Source organism: Macaca mulatta, chromosome 1, assembly GCF_049350105.2.
Source record: "Macaca mulatta isolate MMU2019108-1 chromosome 1, T2T-MMU8v2.0, whole genome shotgun sequence".
In the NCBI taxonomy this organism is placed as follows: Eukaryota; Metazoa; Chordata; class Mammalia; order Primates; family Cercopithecidae; genus Macaca; species Macaca mulatta.
Window position 1 is genome coordinate 226149839 of NC_133406.1, and position 19027 is coordinate 226168865.

Here is a 19027-nt window from a genome sequence, read left to right on the forward strand (position 1 = left end):
CCCATGTAAGAAAGAAGCCCCAGGCCCTCTCTAACCTGTTTTCTTTATTTGAAGCTGATACTGGTCTGTTATTCAACCAATATTTGTGGATATTTGTCTGGCACAAACCAGACAAAAATCCCTGCACTCCTGGAGCTTACAGTGAAAACTTCTGCTATAGTGTAGAACTGACCACCGGGGTAAGGGCTGTCCCTGAGAACCCGCTGGTACACAAGAGGCTGCTTATAAAATGTCCCTGAATTAGGAGGAAGCCCCACTAGGACCCTCAGGATTATTTTTGTCTCATTGCAGTCACTGATTCACACTACTACTCATGAACAGACCAAGGGCTCTAGGCCGGGTGGGAAGGCCTTGTAGGTGCTTTCAAGTTTTGGACTCCCACCTCCTTGGGGTCACATTCCGCGGTAGCAGGAAAGCTGGGCTCAGCAGCAATTGTCATGGAATGTTCTGTACTGTGCTAAGGGTTTTAGGTGCATTATTTAAACCTCACAACCACCCCTCAGGCAGGGACTACGATTATCCCTATTTCACAGATGAGCAAATTGAGGCCCAGAGAGGTAAAACAACTCCGCCAGCCCATAGACAGTGTGGTAGGGGCCTCAATCCCTGCTGGTAGCTGAGGCAGGAAAGGAACTGAAAGGAGACCCCTGAGAAGTCTGGAACTGGAAGGGGGTTGGAGGTGGCGGGAATTGACAAGGGTGGGATTTGGCCAAACCTCGTGGGGCCTTGGATGACAGGCCTGGGAGCTGAGGTTCTGTGGGGCTGCCAGCACTCAGGGATCACATGGACATAAGAGGGGAGTGTGGCCGAGGCAGGCAGATCACCTGAGGTCGGGAGTTCGAGACCAGCCTGACCAACATGGAGAACCCTCGTCTCTGCTACAAATACAAAATTAGTGGGGAGTGGTGGCACATGCCTGTAATTCCAGCTACTTGGAAGGCTGAGGCAGAAGAATTGCTTGAACCTGGGAGGCAGAGGTTGCGGTGAGCCGAGATTGCACCACTGCACTCCAGCCTGGGCAACAAGAGCAAAACTCCGTCTCAAAAAAAAAAAAAAAAAAAAAAAAAAGGGTGTGGAATAGGGAGGGGAGAGGAGGGGGCTTCAGGGGCTTATAGGTCTGGCTGGGGGCTGGGCGCAGTGGCTCACGTCTGTAATCCCAGCACTTTGGGAGTCTGAGGAAGGTGGATCACTTGAGGTTAGGAGCTTGAGACCAGCCTGGCCAACATGGTGAAACCTCTTCTCTACTAAAAAAGTACAAAAATTAGCCAGGTGTGGTGGTGCACACCTGTAATCCCAGCTACTCCAGAGGCCAAGGCACAAGAATCGCTTGAACTCAGGAAGTGGAGGTTGCAGTGAGCGGAGATCATGCCACTGCACTCTAGCCTGGGCAACAGAGCGAAACTCCGTTTCAAAAAAAAAAAAAAAAAAAGGCTGGCTGGGGAGGTGACAGTAGTGGGATGAAAATGGCCTGTTTTAATGTGGCCTCTACACCCGGAATCACCCTGTGTCCAGCCCTCAGCCTGGCTGCCTGGCCTGCTGCGTGAACTTCCTCAGCTGGGTTTATGGAGAGTCCTCCAGTCGCCCTTCCATCTGCAGTCATGTGACAGGGAAAGTGCATTTGGCACAGCTTTCGGAGATGTTGCAATTTTGCCACATTCTGTTTCTTGTTTGTTTTTGTTTCCTTTTCTCAAATTTTTTTGAGATGGAGTCTCGCTCTGTCACCCAAGCTGGAGTGTAGTGGTGCGATCTCGGCTCACTGCAACCTCTGCATCTGGGCTCCAAGCAATTATCCTGCTTCAGCCTCCCGAGTAGCTGGGACTACAGGTGCACACCATCACATCTGAATAATTTTTGTATTTTTAGTAGAGGCAGGCTTTCGTCATGTTGGCCAGGCTGGTGTTGGACTCCTGACCTCAGGTGATCTGTCTGACTCAGCCTCTCTAAGTGCTAGGATTACAGGCGTGAGCCACCATGCCCGGTCATCGGCCACATTCTGGACAGGCCAAGACCCCTCCTTTCTCAGCAGCCTTGTTCCTCCTGTGCCGTTCCCCTACCCCCAGTAGCTCAGGGCCTGGGGTCCTTCCTGTTGCCTGCTCCCGTGGAGTCCTGCAGGGGTCGCATGGAGAAATTGGGTAGGCCATGGCAGACTGAGTGGGCACAGCCAAGTGGGCCAGGGAACCTGAGGGTTCCAGTCATCCTGTTCCAGGAGGACATTTATTTTGCACATAAAATGCAAATCATTTTTGATAACCAGCTGCAAGATCTTGGAAGAGGTGAAATACAACCAGGACTTGTGGCTTCAGTTTTGCCAAACTGGCTCTAAACATGTGTCCTTGGGTCAGTCACTTGACCCCTGTGGACCTCAGCCTTCCCACCTGTAAAATGGGGCTGGACCCAACAATGACTAAAATAATGTTTGAATGTTGCTATTCCACCGATCTGCCGGACCTACAGGAGCGACTCTCTCTACTTCTAATATTAACATCTTAGTATTAAACTATTAATTTTTAATAAATGAGTGTTTTCCAAGTTTCATTTTTCTAAATGAACCTGAAGGGCATGATGAAGCCGATCAATAAAAGTGGCACTGGCTGCTCAGCTGTGGCCACAGGGAGCTGACCCTGGCAGCCACAGCCACGGGGCTTCTGTTCAGTAGTGTCAACCCCACCCCAGCTGCCGGTCAGACTTGGGGGATGCCCCTAGTCACCTACGACTTAAAACATGACACGGTGCTCTCCATGGGAATTTTATTGCCAAATCTGAGCTGGATGTAACACTTCGAGATGGATATATTAATTACCCTGATCTGATAACTATACATCCCATGGATCCAAACATCATTATGTACCCCATGAAAATGTACCATTTTTGCCCAAACAATTTTAAAAAACAAATTTGACATATCATTAAAAGACACAGAGAAGCACTGGTATGAAATGCTAGGCTGGTCACTGAAATAGCCAGCGCTCTACCCACAGCTCACGGGGACAGCTGTGACCTCCTCTCTGTGGTCGGCCTTGGGTTGTTGAAAATGGCATACAGTGGGAATCATTCCTTTGTTCCTCTGAACACATACTGAGTGGTATGGGGAGGGTAGCCTGGGCAAGGCCCGGTCCTATGAGCTCTGGGGCCGGGACTCTGGGATTAGACCTCCTGGGTTTGCACCCTTCCTCTACCCTTTCCATAATGATGTGGCCCTGGGCCTGAGACTTTACCTCAGTCTTAGTTTTCACGTGTTAAATGGGGGGAATAGGGACAATCACTCCTCAAAGGATTGCTATTAAAGTAGCAAATGTGAAGAGATGAGGGCAGTGTGTGTGCACAGTAGGTGCACAATAAACATCTGCTACTGGTAATATCACATACATGTCTGTATACAGCAGGCGCACAATAAACATCTGTTGGTAATAGCACATTCGTGTCTGTATACAGTAGGTGCACAATAGATGCCTGTTACTTGTCATGTTCATGCCTGCATACAGCAGGTGCAAAATAAACATCTGCTGTTAGTAATATCATGTTCATGCCTTAAACAGTAGCTGCACAATAAAACATCTGCTATTGGTAATACCACGTTGATGCCTGTATACAGTAGGTGCACAATAAACATCGGATATTGGTAATATCACATTCATGCCTGTATACAGTAGGTGCACAACAGACGTCTGCTATTGGTAATACCATGTTCATGCCTGTATACATTAGATGCACAATAAACATCTGCTATCGGTAATACCATGTTCATGCCTGTATACGGTAGGTACACAACAAACGTTTGGTATTGGTAATACCATGTTCATGCCTGTATACAGTAGGTGCACAATAAACATCTGCTATCGGTAATACCATGTTCATGCCTGTATACAGCAGGTGCACAACAAACGTTTGGTATTGGTAATACCATGTTCATGCCTGTATACAGTAGGTGCACAATAAACATTTGCTATAGGTAATACTATGTTCATGCCAGCTCCTGCTGAGGTGGCTTCTGAAGGCAGCCGTCACCACAATCCTTGCCAGGACGATTACCTGGTAACAGTGCCATCTTTTGGATCCTCTTGGACTCTGCTCAGCACCCTCTTGCTTTTTTTTCTTTCTTTCTTTCTTTTGTTTTTTTGAGATAGGGTCTCATTCTGTTGCCCAGGCTAGGGTGCAGTGGCACAATCTTGGCTCCCTGCCACCTCAACCTCCCTGGCTCAAGCAATCCTCCTGCTTCAGCCTCCCAAGTAGCTGGGACTACAGGCGTGTGCCACCCTGCCCAGCTAATTTTTAAAATTTTTTTGTAGAGATGGAGGTCTCACTCTGTTGTCCAGGCTCGTCTGGAGCTCCTGGGCTCAAGTGATCCTCCCACCTTGGCCTCTCAGAGTGTTGGGATTACAGGCGTGAGCCACCGTAACTGGCTGCTTTTCTAAATCCTGATTTGTCCTCCTTCAGGGCATGCGTTCTCAGGGAGCTCCTTCTTCTAGCTCCTGATTCCTGGGTCCTCTGAGACCCTCTGTCCCTCCCAGAAGGTCTTGTCTGGGTTCCTTTCTGCACAGGTCTTGCCTCTCCAACCTTTTCCCAGAAAGCAGGCCTACGACTGGTGTCTGTGTGGGACCAGCCACAGCTCCACTCCTGCCCACCTGGGGCCTTCATTTCCTTCTCTGGGTTTGCCAATGAGACCAACACCAGGGAGTGGCAGGTGAGGGGACAGCAGAGGGGCTTCGAAATCCACTGTGGAAATTTCATGATCAAATGGCTGACTCCAAATCCACGAAGGCAATAATGATAATAATGATAACGACAATAACAGTAGCAGGCATATGCCCCTACTTCCCCTTGCTTTTCATGCCCTGGGAACCTTAGCGCTGACAGCACTGGGCTGTGAGTAGTTGCAATCTTTATCCTGCTTTGCAGATGTGAAGGCTGAGACCAGGGAGAGTCATCTGTTTGCCCGAGCCACCCCCTAGCGAGTGCAGAGGTGAGATTCTAACCTAGCTGTCTGCTCTTAATCCCTGTGCAACCCTGGTCCCAGGAGGAGGAAGCTGGTGGTTGGGGGGACAAGTACAAGGGTCCCTGCCCTGGGGCCAGCACATCACTGAAGGCTGTGGGCTGGTTCTCTGGCCCCACTGCATCCCATTCCCAATAAACAAGAGGTAACTAGGTTTCTGTGCTCCTGGGCATGGGGCTGCTCAGGCAGAGGCTCTCCCTGCCTTGCCCACTGAAAAAAGACCAAGCTCCTTGGGCTGAGGATGGAGAAATGAGAGAGGTGGACACAGAAGGGGAGGCAGGGAGCAGAGGCGAACAGAAGATGCTGTGCTGAGTGCCAGGGGGTGATGGGGTTGGGAGAAGAGGCGCACAGCACAGGGGGAAGGCACGCAGGCTCTGCACCCAGGCCCTGTAAGCCCCTGCCCTGCCATCACCGGCTGCATGACTGTGGATGAGTTATCTCCCCTCTCTGTGTCTGTCGGCTCATCTGTGAAATGGGAGGATAACCATATGCCCCCCAGTGTCCGTGTGGGTGTTAAATGAATGGACACACACGAGGCTCTGAGAACTCTGCCTGCAAGCCCTTGAAGTACACGCTGTAACTCCCACAGCACGCGCCTGTGAGCATACACGTGTACCTGCATCATCAGACGGGAGAGCGGGGTCCCCTACCCCTCCCTCTGCATGGAGGTCACTCTGAGCCCCTGGCCTCTGACTCTCTGCTGGTGGCCAAAGGCAATGCTGCTGAGAGAGCCTCGCCCTAAGGAGCAGACCCCAGGCCCACGAGCTGCTTCCCACGCCACAGTCTGAGAAAGCAGCCTCTGCGGGCTCCCCTGCCTCCCTCTGCCTCGCTTCTGGGTCGTCCCCTTCCTGCCAAACTGTTTGTCTGTGGCAGGCATGGGGAGGCTCAGTTCATCTAACATGAAGGGGAGCCAGGCCGAGCAGGCAGGGCAGGGGGAGCTGGGCAGGCAGGGCAGGGGAAGGCTGGGCCAAGTAGGCAGGGCAGGGGGAGCCGGGTGGGGCAGGCCGGGCAGGGGGAGCTGGGCGGGCAGGGCAGGGCTGGGCCAAGCAGGCAGGGCAGGGGGAGTAGGGTGGAGCAGGCCAGGCAGGGGGAGCTGGGCGGGCAGGACAGGGGAGGGCTGGGCTGAGTAGGTAGGGCAGGGGGAGCCGGGTGGAGCAGGCCAGGCAGGGGGAGCTGGGCAGGCAGGGCAGGGGAGGGCAGGGCAGGGGAGGGCTGGGGTGAGTAGGCAGGGCAGGGGGAGCTTGGTGGAGCAGGCCGGGCAGGGCAGGGGAGGGCAGGGCCGACCAGGCAGGGTGGCGGGGGTGGGTGGGACAGGTAGGCAGGATGGGGGAGCCGAGTCCTGCGCTCAAGTTGGGCACTGAGGGCAGCTAGAAGTCCCAGATCCCCGTCAGGGCTGTGGTGGCCTGGCCCAGAGAACTCTTGGGGCTCCTTTCATCATAGAAAGGAAGTGATGTGCGTGCCCGGGAGGTGACAGTGAGCAATCACTGGTGAAGACCAAAGTGGGTGGTGGGGGCCAAGCATCTAGATTCCAATCCAGCCTGGAACACTCTGGTCTCTTAACTCTGCTCAGAGGCAGCATCTGGGAAGGGCTCATTCCCCTGGCCTGCTGCTTCCCACTGTTCAGAAAAGGAGCCTCAGGCTGAACACCCTGTGACAAGGGCTGTGACCAAGGTGCCTCCGCAGGGCAGAAAACAGACGCCGGAGGTGCATTCAGCTCGAGGCTGGAGTACAGCGGCGCAACCTCCACCTCCTGGGTTCCAGTGATTCCGTGCCTCGGCCTCCTGAATAGCCGGGACTATAGGCATGCACCACAATGTCCAGTTAATTTTTGTATTTTTAGTAGAGATGGGCTTTTGGCCAGGCTGGTCTCGAATTCTTGTCCTCAAGCATTCCACCCACCTGGGTCTCCCAAAGTGCTGGGATTATAGGCGTGAGCCACCGTGCCTGGCCAGGGGACTGACTCTTTTTCAAGTTTTGCTGTCCTCTTTGGCATGTCATACCACAGATACCAGAGAGACACATGGTGAAACAAATTCCTCAGTTATCTGACCCATAAACTCCTATTCACCCCACAGAGCCCAGTGCATATGTCACTTCCTCCGTGAAGCCTTCCAAGACTCCCTCCCTATAGGCAGAACTTTCTGCTGTCTCACTGGGGCTCCCCAGCTCTCTCTTCACACTTTTTTTACGGTGTTAGTAAATGTTAGCTATGCGTCTTATTGATGATGCTTCCTACGTGCCAGGCACCAGGCTGAGTGCTCGGCATTCATCATCTCATTGAATCCTTACTGTAGCTTTGAAAGGTCCACCACAATCACCATTCTGCAGAGACGAAACTGAGGCTCTGAGAGGTCAAGGGAGATGCACAAGGGCACACACACGAGGAGCCGGGATCTGAACCCTCTGGACTCCTGAGTTCATGCTGTCCTGTTTGCCCAGGAGACATGGAGATCCCCCTCCGGGGGCTGAGCTGGTTTTATCTCGGTGCCTAGGCCTGGCTGGACACATCAAAGGCCTCCCTATCTGTGTTTGGGGATTCGAGAGGCAGACCCTGTGAAGGTGGCCAGCCAGCAGGGGAGGTGGGAGCTGGTGTGTCAGGAGGGGAGGGGAGGGGAGGGCAGGGCAGGACAGGGCAGGGCGGCGGCTGACCTTGCGGTGCTGCTCATAGTTGCGGATGAAGTCCCGGAGCTGCTCCTCGCGGCTCTCCAGTGTGGCATACAGCTGCTGCATCTGGCTCACCAGGTCCGTCTTCTCACCCTTTAAGCGCTTCCGGTCAGCTTTCATGGCTGGGGATAAAGGAGAGAGTTAGTTCCCAAGACCCCAGCTGTCCCCTCCAGATGCCTGAGTGCTGAGAAGTGGCATCACCACTGTCACCTTTGTAACAGGTGAGAAAACAGGGCTCAGAAAGACGAAGTGTCCCTCCCATGCGCCCCTGCCACTTGGTGACATTCCCAGGATTCCAAGCCAGGCTCACCTGTGTCGAGAGCCCCGATTCTCCTATCTCAGCTGTGTCGATCTGACCAGGGAGCAAGTCCTTGTTGAAACTGCTTTCCCAGCCCTAAGCTGGCTGAGTGTTCAATAACAAAGAACTGAGTCCTGGTGGGCTCCAGAGGCCCATGGTTCAGGAAGCGGACAGGGCCTCAGTTCCCTGTCAAAAGGAACCCCAGGGCCACCCTGAGCCCACTGGAACCACTCAGTCCAGCCCAACAGCCCCTCCTGCCTCATTTCTTCCGTGGGGAGAAGTATTACATTAAAAACACACACCAAGACATGTACCAAAAGTGTAGAGTAACAAAAGCAAATACAGATAAATCAGACTTAAAATTAAAAACGTTTGTGTCTCAAAGGATATCATAGTAAAGGACAACCCATAGAATGGGAGAAAATATTTGCAAATCCTATATCTGATAAGGGGCTTCTATCTGAAATATACAAGTCTATCTTGCAATTCAATAATAAAAAGACCAGGAAACCATTTAAAAAACGGGCAGGTCAGGTGCAGTGGCTCATGCCTGTAATCCCAGCACTTTGGAAGGCCGAGGCGGGTAGATAACTTGAGATAAGGAGCTCAAGACCAGCCTGGCCAACATGGTGAAACCCCCTCTCTACTAAAAATACCAAAAATTAGCTGGACATGGTGGTGTGTGCCTGTAATCCCAGTTATTCAGGAGGCTGAGGCAGGAGAACTGCTTGAACCTAGGAGGTAGAGGTTGCAGTGAGCTGAGATTGCACCACTGCACTCCAGCCTGGATGATAGAGCAAGACTCTATCACAAACAAACAAACAAACAAACAAACAAAATGGGCAAAGGATCTGAACAGACACTTCTCCAAGAAATGGCCAATAGGCACATGAAAAAACTCAATATCAACTGTCATCAGGAAAATGCAAATCAAAACCACAATGAAATACCACTTCACACTCACTAGAATAGCTAAAAATAGAACACAGACAATAGCAAGGGTTGGCGGGATGTGGAGAAACTGGAATCCTCATGCACTGCTGGCGGGAACGTGAAATGGTGCGGCTGCTTTTGGAAAAGTCTGATAGCTCCTCCAAAGATTAAACATCAACTTACCATACGACCCTGCGATTCTACTTCTAGGCGTACATCCAAGAGCTATGAAAACATATGTCTACACGAAAACTTATATGCAAATGTTTATAGCATTATTCATCAGAGCCAAAAAGGTGAAAATAACTCAAAAGTCCACCAATGGATAACTAAATAAGCAAAATGAGATATATCCACACAATGGAATATTACTTAATAATAAATAAAAACAACGAGGGCCATTGCTCAGTATCCATGAGGATTGGTTCCTAGACTCCCTGTGGACACCAAAATCCACAGATGCTCAAGTCCTTTATATAAAATGGCATAGTATTTGCACACAACCTACACAATCCCCCCATATACTTTAAATTATCTCTAGATCACTTACAATACCTAGTAAAATACAAATGCCATATGAATAGTTGTTACACTGTATTGTTTTGGGAATAATGACATGAAAAAAATCTGTACATGTTCAGTATAGATACAACCATTCATTTTCTTTTCCTGAGTTTTTTTTTTTCTTTTCCTTTTTTCTTTTAGATGGAGTCTTGCTCTGTCACCCAGGCTGGGATACAGTGCTGTGATCTCGGCTCACTGCAATTTCCGCCTCCTGGGTTCAAGTGATTCTCCTGCCTCAGCCTCCCGAATAGCTGGGATTACAGGTGCCCACCACCACGCCAGGCAAATTTCTGTAATTTTGGTAGAGATGGGGTTTTATCATGTTGGCCAGGCTGGTCTCGAACTCCTGACCTCAAGTCATCTGCCTGCCTCAGCTTCCCAAGAGTACAGGCATGAGCCACAGTGCCTGGTCCCTGAGTATTTCTGATCTACGGTTCATTGAATCCATAGATGTGAAACCTATGGATAAAGACGCCAACTGTACTGATATTTGCAACAACATGGATGAACCTTGAATACATGCTAAGTGAAAAAGGCCCACTAAAGGCCATATATTTGTGATTCAGTTTATATGAAATGTCCACAATGGGGAAATCTATAGAGACAGAAAGGAGGTAAGTGTCTGCCTCGGGCCAGGTGGGGGGTGGATCAGGGATGGAGGGGTGGTAGCTAAGAGTATGGGATTTTTTTTTTTTGAGGTGATAAAAATGTTCTCACATTGGTTGTTGGGATGCATATATAACTCTGTGAACATACTAAAAACCACTGAATTGGACACCTAAAATGGATCAACTGTATGGTATGTCAATTACAGGTCGATAAAGCTGTTAAAAGAGCAAAACAAAATAAGGCTGGGCGCCTTGGCTCCTGCTCGCAATCCCAGCACCTTGGGATCCATCAGGAGGATCGCTCGAGCCCAGGAGTTCGAGACTAGCCTGGGCAACATGGTGAGACCTCATCTTTACAAAAAGTAATAATTAAAAAAATAAGCTGATTGTGGTGGTGCATGCCAGTGGTCCCAGCTACTTGGGAGGCTGGGAGGCTGAGGTGGGAGGATTGCTTGAGCACAGGAGGTCGAGGCTGCAGTGAGTCATGTTCATGCCACTGCACCCCAGCCTGGGTAACAAGAGCAAGATCCAGTCTCTAAAACCAAACCAAAGCAAACCAACAAAACAAACAAAACAAAACAAAACACACCCTGAGTAGCCACCTGCAAGCAGCATGATGTCCGCCCCCTCCAGACTCTCTTTCCCTACAGCGCTGGCTCCTTGGTGCATGGAACAGACTCAGGGCAGCCTCTGACTATAAGGGTGGGCTCCACGGCTTTTGCCCAGACCCCGAGCACTCTGTCCTTCTCCTGGAGAGAATACCAAGGAGGGGTTTCTGAGGCTAACCCCTCTCCACAGGCTCTTTGTGTCTGGAATTGTGGAGGTGGTGGTGGGGGTTGGGGAGGCAAAGCAACTCTTTGGCTCTGGAAAATTCCAGCCTGATAAGGCCAGAGTGGTTAGGTTATTTGTTTAAAATCACACAGCCATGTCTGACCCCAAAGTCGACATTCGACCCTATGTTCTGCCGCTTCCACAGTGAAGCTCCCAAAACCTGGAGGGTCCCCAGCCCCAAGGCTAGCTGAGGGCAGAATACGGGATGGCGATGACTGTGCCATCCCATCTTGTCCTGAACGTCCAATCCTGCAAACTCAGCCTGTGTACATGAGAGACCTGGGCACACGAGGTATGGCCTAAGGACTGAGGACTCTGGGCTCCTGGTCCAGTGTCCAACGTAAGCTCCCCAGGTGGGAGGCTGGTCAGCTGGGCCATGTCACCATGTGCAGAGTCAGGGGGAGGAGGTCCACGCAGCGGGGACACCAGGTCTCAGGCAGCTCTTTCAATTCCAGCTTTGAGCTTCCAGGCTCCCGTAGCTGGGTCCGTCCTCTCCCGGCTGGTTTGGCTGAGCAGCAGCTTAGGTCACCAGGGCTGGAATTCCAGGCCTGCTGGGCCGGAACCTTAAAGGGCCAGGACGGTGGAGTCCATGGAGAGAGGACTCTTCTGTTTTACTACTGCCAGGCAGGGGGTGGGCCCTGCAGGCCTCAGGCAGTGGGTGGGAGGCCCTGGCACAGCTAGGCTAGTTTTGTGCCCTGCCCCCTCACATGGTGTGACCACATTGCTGGTGAATCTCACATTAAGAAAACCCAACATCTACAGATGTATGACCGGGCGCAGTGGCTCAGGCCTGTAATCCCAGCACTTTGAGAGGCGAGCGGAACACTAGAGATCAGGAGTTCGAGACCAGCCTGGCCAACATGTGAAACCCCGCCTCTACTAAAAATACAAAAATTAGCCGGGCGTGGTGGCATGAGGCTGTAGTCTCAGTTGCTCCAGAGGCTGAGGCACAAGAATCGCTTGAACCCTGGAGGTGGAGGTTGCAGTGAGCTGAGATTGCACCACTGTACTCCCACCTGGGAGACAGAGTGAGACTCTGTCTCAAAAAATAAAGTAAGACATACAAATCAAAATAAAAATAAAGATGCAACGCGGTCAGAAGGCTCCTTAAGGAAGAGCCGGGCCCTGCTGTCACTGATGAATGGGAAATTTCCATTTGCACATGCGCACGGGATCCTGGCCGCCCTCCTAGGAGAAGCAGGTGCATGGGTGAGTATTTTCATCATCCCATCTCACAGAGGGGGAAACAAAGACCACATGGCCGGTTAATGGCACAGCTGGGGTTGAACGGGTGCCTGACTCAGTTTCCGGCTGGTTTCATGCTGGCGGGCTGGAGAGTAGCGGGGGAGCACTGCCGAGCTTGGGGAGTGGCTCCTGGAGGGCAGGGGCGCTGACCCCAGCCATGCTATCACTGTGGCTTCCTGGGAGCCTCACTGGGCCCTCCCGCCCCAGTGGAAAGAGGCTGCTACTTAGCAGGTCGCATGGACTCCCTGGGGGATTTACACCACCGCCCTCTGGTTGGCAGGGAAATCATGCCTCTGCCTTCTGGTTGGAAATAAACGCCCCCCCGGCCCCAGCCCCCTAGGCTCTGCACTGCCTCCTACATTTATCATCTCCATGAGAACCAAACTCCAGACTCTGCTCTTGGCAGTTGGAGACCCTGAGAGGGGACCCCCCAGGCCCCCCACATGGCATTCCCGGGCCTTTCCTCTCACAAATGGCCTTTGAGAGGGTGAAGTGCAGCCTCTGGCGGCCTCTCTGGGTCTCCCTGCTGCTCCATCCGTGTTATCATTTATCCGGCAGTCCAGGGGGTGTGTGTACGTGTGCCTGGCTCTGCGTGTGCAACATGTGGGCCGCCTCCATGGTGGGGCGGAGGCTATGCCTCCTGCATCTAACCTGGGGCTCTCTGAGAGCAAGAGCAGGGCCTGTGCCTTTAGATTATTCACTCCTACCTAAGAGAGGACCTGCAGCTCTTCCCAAACTGTTCAATTAAGCACCTACTATATGCCAGGCTTGCTGCTGTGAAGACAGGGGTGAGCCAGACATGGTTCCTGCCTTGTGGGAGGCTCACGCTCTCACAGAGGAGACGAACTCACACCTATGGCTGGCACTGGCACCATCCACCCTCCACCTCACCATGATGCTCCAATTCTGTTTGGCGGGGAATGTGCACACCTAAAACATTCAATTTCGCAAGCTCCCCTGCAGCTGCAAGCGGGACGTGTCACACTTCTGGCAGTTAAGATGCATACAGATACCCACTGGGAAATCTAGTCTTCTTTATAAGCCCTTTTTTGAGCACAAGGATGGAAGATATGAGCTAAGAATGGGGAGGAGAAAGAAAAACAGAAGGGACCAGGGTCCCTGATGGTATCACCCAGCCAGGATGCCTTACAGCAGGAGAATAACAAACCCCAATGTTTTGGGGTTTATTGTTACCTGCAGCCCAGCACATTCCTAACAGACACACCAGGGCAGGCCATGAGATGTGCTGCCACCCTCTCCCATGAGGCTTCACTTCATGGTTCCTTTCCACGGGCGCTCCTCGCTCTGCCCAACTCTGGGCTGGACTCTGCCAGGCTAAAGACCAAGACAACACAAAAACTGAATCCTTAGGAATGAATGCCAGGTAAAGAACAACTAAAAATAACACAAAGATGCCACAAGTTGTGTCGTGTACACAAGGAGGCGACATCCAGTTTGCACATGGCAGGTGCTGCAACTCTACACAAACAATGAGGCCAGTGCGATGGGCCCCCAAGAAATAATTTAAAATCTACACACAGCTATGAAAATGATGCAATGGAACTCTTCCTGTTTGTTTGTTTTTTTGAGATGGAGTCTCACCTTGTCTCCCAGGCTGGAGTGCAGTGGTGTGAACTTGGCTCACTGCAAGCTCCGCCTCTCGGGTTCACGCCATTCTCCTGCCTCAGCCTCCCCAGTAGCTGGGACCACACCCGGCTAATTTTTTTGTATTTTTAGTAGAGACGGGGGTTTCACCGTGTTAGCCAGGATGATCTCGATCTCCTGACCTCGTGATCTGCCCGCTTTGGCCTCCCAAAGTGCTGGGATTACAGGCGTAAGCCACCGCACCTGGTTGGAACTCTTCCTTTCCTCTTCATAGCTCTGCTTTTTTCTCTCTTTCAAAACCCATTCTGATGTTCCCCAAATGCTCCTAACGCAAGATGAGCTGCCAGCCTGCAAGGCATGGCTGTGTTTCTCTGGGACTGGCCTCCTGACTCAGCCCCTAGCTCTCCAGTGCTCTGTGCGACCTCCCAATCATCTGGCTTCACCCATGCGGATCCTATTCCAGCAGCCAAGCCACTGGAACCACTGCCATGGTGACTGGTGATGTCATGCCCATCAGGCCCTGCAGGATCATGGAATGAGACGAGCCCGCTCCTGGGAATGTGGGGACTCTGAGGGTGGGAGGGAGGGTGTGTGGGGAGGGACCTATTTTTCCAACTCAGAGGTGGCCACATGCATGCCTGAGACTAGGGTGTAACCAGGGGCCCAGCTGTGGCCCCACGATGGTGGCACGTCTCTGGGCTGGGCCCTGCCAGGCAAAAGACCGAGAAAACACGAAAGCTGAGTCTTTAGGAATGAATGCCCAGTGGAGAACAACTAAAAACGACACAAAGGAGCCTCTGGGCTCTGTCATGTACACAATGAGGTGACATTCAGTTTGTCCTCAAGCTCCCACCACAGACCTTTCTTCCTTCTCTGGCTTTGGATGCCACAGCCCCTAACCCAGATGTGGACATGGAGGAGCGACTCCATCTCAAACTAAACAAACCACCACTGTGGGCCCAATCCTGGATGTCCCAAGGTCAGGAGCCCTTGTAAAAATTTCCAGCCTGGGTGTACCCTGGACAAACGTGGGCTGAGATGAGGAGGGAGGAATAGGTTCACGTCAGACGATCCCAGCTGCTGCCAGCAGGGGCCCCCCCTTTCTTTTCCATGCAATGTTCCTGACTCGTGGAACCTTCAGGAACTACATTCTGCGAAATGAGGGGGGGGGCAGGTTAGGGCCAGAAAGCCTGGCAAACCAATCTGTGGGACTCGAACCTCTGATAAACTCCCATCAGAATGTGAGGCTCTTGGAGTTCTTCCAGCTCAGCTTCCCTTCTCAGATGGGGAAACTGAGGCCCAGAGAAGGAGCAAGAATGCCCAATGCACAGTCAGCTGAGGTCTCCCAACTCTTAGGCCAAGGCAGCTGAGTTAGAAGCACTGGCTTGGGGCCGGGCGCAGTGGCTCACACCTGTAATCTTAGCACTTTGGGAGGCCGAGGCGGGCGGATCACGAGGTCAGGAGATCTAGACTATCCTAGTTACCATGGTGAAACCCTGTCTCTACTAAAAATACAAAAAATTAGCCGGGCGTGATGGCGGGCGCCTGTAGTCCCAGCTACTCATGAGGCTGAGGCTGGAGAATGGCGTGAACCCGGGAGGCAGAGCTTGCAGTGAGCCAAGATTGCTCCACTGCACTCCAACCTGGGTGAGAGAGCGAGACTCCATCTCAAAAAAAAAAAAGTACTGGCTTGGGAATCTGCCTAAGTTTGATTAAGCCTCAGTTTCCTCATCTGTAGATGGCAGCTGACAGTCAACCCTTAATATTGTGTGGCATTGGTTCCAGGAGCTCCCCCAAATACCAAAATCCACAGACACTCAAGTCTCCGATAAAACATAGTATTTGCAAATTATGTACACACATCCTCCCGTGTACTGTAAATCATCTCTAAATTACCTATAATACTTTATACGATGTAGATGCTATGTAAGTAGTTGTTACACTGTGTTGTTTAGAGAAGAATGACAAGAAAAACGTCTTGCGCATATTCAGTACAGGCACAAAGATCCATTTTTTTTTCCAAATTATTTTCGATCTGTGGTTGGTTGAATTCATGGATGTGGAACCCATAGATCCAGAGGACCGATGACTGTATAATCATTTCTGCCCCACAGGGACAAGCTGTCTGGTCTTGAATGACCGTGAGGTGCTGACCTTGAGCATTTTTGGAGACGAGAACCTCAGAAAGACACAGCTTCAGAGTTGGGGGCGGGGGCCCCAGGTTCTGGTGCTGCTTTTTTCCCTCCCTCTAAGCCTCCGTTTTCCCTCAGCATAATGAGGGTGCTGGATTCTGTGAGTTTCCTTTTAGCTTCTGAAATCCCAAGAGACCTCACCTTTGTCACTTGCTCCTTAGTAGCTGGGGGTCTGAGACCCCACACGCTTGAGCTTCCCTATCCCCAGCTGTTAAGCTGTGCATGATCGTCTCTACCTGGCAAGGCTCTATGTGACAGGACCCAGGACAGACCTCGGCTGCATACAGCAGGTGCTCAGTAAGTGTTAGCCTCTCTTCCTGTCTTCTGGCTTCCCATGGCTCCCAGGCCTGAGCTCAGGCTCTAGGAGGTCCCAGAAAATACAAGCTGACTTGAGCAATAGGCAGGTTTCCAAGTAAAGAGCCCCGGGGAAGAGACCCAGGTCAGGGAGAAGGAAAGGGCCAGTCGAGGGCAGCAAGTTCAGGGCCACTGATTTATGGTCCTGGGATGTGTGGCCACCGGTTTATCTGGTCTTTTCCTGTTTCGAAGATGAGTAAGGTGAATTTGGAAAAGGTTAAAGTTTAACCTGCTTTATAAAGGCTAATCGGGTTCTTGTCACATCAGGTGGTGCTCAGGTCTGGAATTCCTGACCTCAAGTGATCCGCTCGCTTCGGTCTCCCAAAGTGCTGGGATACAGGCACCCAGTCTGCTCCTCACAATGTTAATTTCCTTTATCTTCTCACCATAAGGTGAAGTGGGTTGACCAGCTCACACAGCCAACAAGTGGCTGACCTGGAACTTGACCCCAGAACTTTGACGCTCAGGCTCATGATCCTTCCAGATGCCCCATAGAACCTCTCTCCAAGTGTGCTCTGGAAAGTTAGTCAGCATGACCTTTCCAACCTCCTGCCTGGGGCAAGGCAAGTATCTGGAATAGCTTCTTGTTTTCCAGTAACACGCCAGGGCAGACATGACTAATCAACTAGGCTCCCTAGGAAGCTGGGTTGATTAGGGATGTCTGCCATGGCATGGGAGGGAAACAGGGCAGATTTGCTAGCTCTGCCCCTGACAGGGAGGCAGATGCCAGTAGTGACTGATTGGGGCTGGCATGTTTGAGAACTACTCTGGTCAGTGCTGTGCCAATTATCAGCATACTCCATGGAGCCAAGGGCAACTCTACTTAACCAAAAGAGTTGAGAACCAATTTTCTCAACTGGTAGAAAATGAGTCTATTCACACCAGCGAGATGGTGGCAAATGAACTCCAAACAGCAAGGTTAAGGGTGAAAGAGCAGATTTTATTTCCCTCAACTGGGCCAAAGCTAAGTGAAGGATTAATGAATTTACTTATTTTTATGTTATTTTACTTATTTTTTACTTATTTTACTTATTTTTACTTTATTTTCATGTCCACTCCCAACCTGTGATATAAGTTCCTGGAGGGCAGGGACCTTGTCCATCCCGTTCACTGCTGTATCCTCCACAACTACAGCAGTGCCTGGCACATAGTAAGTGCTCAGGAAATAGTGACTTTCAAATGAATGACTGAATGAAGTGGACAGCCCCAGGGACAGCAGGGTCCTGTGCCATGCGGGCAGAGGACATCTTGTTTTTCTTTGCCTGTCTCCTCTTGCCCTCCCTGGGAGAGACAGGCCATGCTAACTTCCCTGTGCCTCCTGACAGAACCCTGAGCATCAGTCCTGGTGATCTCAGAGCTGGCCACGGCATGGATGAAGTTCTTACTAGCTGCTTTGGACTTGGTGAACTGTGTCCACGTCCCAGCCAGGAATAAGAAGACTCAAGTGGACCAAAGTTTCTGCTAATCCAGAGCGCTCAAATTGTAAGGTGCCCAGGGCTGGGGAAAGACCCCAGGCATTGTGCTTCCCACAGAGGTGAGACCCCAGGTCCAGGAGTGCGAGGGTCACTTCTCCTACCAGGCTCTCCCACTATTAGCCTGGCTGCTGCTGTGCCTTCCCTTCAACTGGAAACTGAGGCCTCCCTTTGGTACAAGAGGCTCCTCGGACCATCTGAGTTCTTCGCACTTGGCATGTGCTCTCTATTGAATTTTTCTCAGCATCATTGGAACATGCGATTCTCTCTCACATCTTTCACAGAAAACCTTCATTTGATCCCATGTCCCTCTCTAGCTCTCATTCCATTTCCCTTCTTCATTTTGGAACAAAAGTGTTCAAAAGGGTTGACCACATCACCGTCTCCATTTCCCTCCCACCATCCTCTCTGGGACCAGCTCTGGCTTTTCCACGCCGGTCACCAACAACCTCTGAGTGTGAACCCACATTCTCCATCTGATGAGCTCTGCCTTCAGCAGGCGATGCACGTGATAGCAAGTCTTCGCTTGGCCTCCAGGGCCCGTGTTCCTGGTTTCCTCTCATTTCTGCCTGCTCCGTTTTAGACTCTATTCCCTTCTGACCTCTGGGCACTGGTGGCTTCAGTCCAACCACAGACACCAGCCTGGACCTCATCCCTGAACTCCAGACCCAGAGCCTAGTGCATCCACACCTCTGCTTGAACCTCTAAAAGCAACTCGAACCTAACACATCCAAGACAGTCCCTGACCAGTCCCCAAGAGCCTGCTCTTCTCAGTCCTCTCAAACTCAGTACACAGTGCCCTTAGCCTTCCTGTTGCTCTGGCCTCAAACTCTGGAATCTTCCTTGACCACCTCCCCACACACTTTTCTCATACTCCACCTCCAATTAATCAGCCGACCACGCCAGCTCTACCTTCAACATGGTACCAGGACCTGGCCCCTTTTTACCACTCCTCAGTCACCACCCTGCTCACCCACCTGGGCTGTGTCACCACCCCCACCCCCATATCTGGGTCACAGAGTAGCCTCCTAACTGGTTTTCCAACCCTTCAGTGGACATCAACCCTGCCATGGAGTGGTCCTCTTAAAAAGGCAGCTCAGACCATGTCACTTCTCTGCTTCTCTCCCACAACTCCTGTCCCCCTCAAGGGGGAGCACAAAATCCTTCCTATGGTCTACACGGGCCCCCCAAGATCTGTCCCCAGGTCCCGTACCCATCCTCCCCCAGCTCACATTCCGGAGCAGGTGCCCTGGCCTCCTGGCTGTCCATGC

General features: G+C 51.6%; 1 protein-coding gene across 3 annotated transcripts in view; it reads right to left on the reverse strand.

The window, feature by feature from the left end:
- KAZN (kazrin, periplakin interacting protein) overlaps positions 1-19027 on the reverse strand; it is a 515264-nt gene that overhangs the window by 74958 nt on the left and 421279 nt on the right. For all 3 annotated transcript variants that reach the window (XM_015115268.3, XM_028839490.2, XM_015115502.3), the window contains exon 3: positions 7640-7776. In XM_015115268.3, the coding sequence (XP_014970754.3) occupies positions 7640-7776 (137 nt within the window). The remainder of the gene's footprint in view (positions 1-7639; positions 7777-19027) is intronic.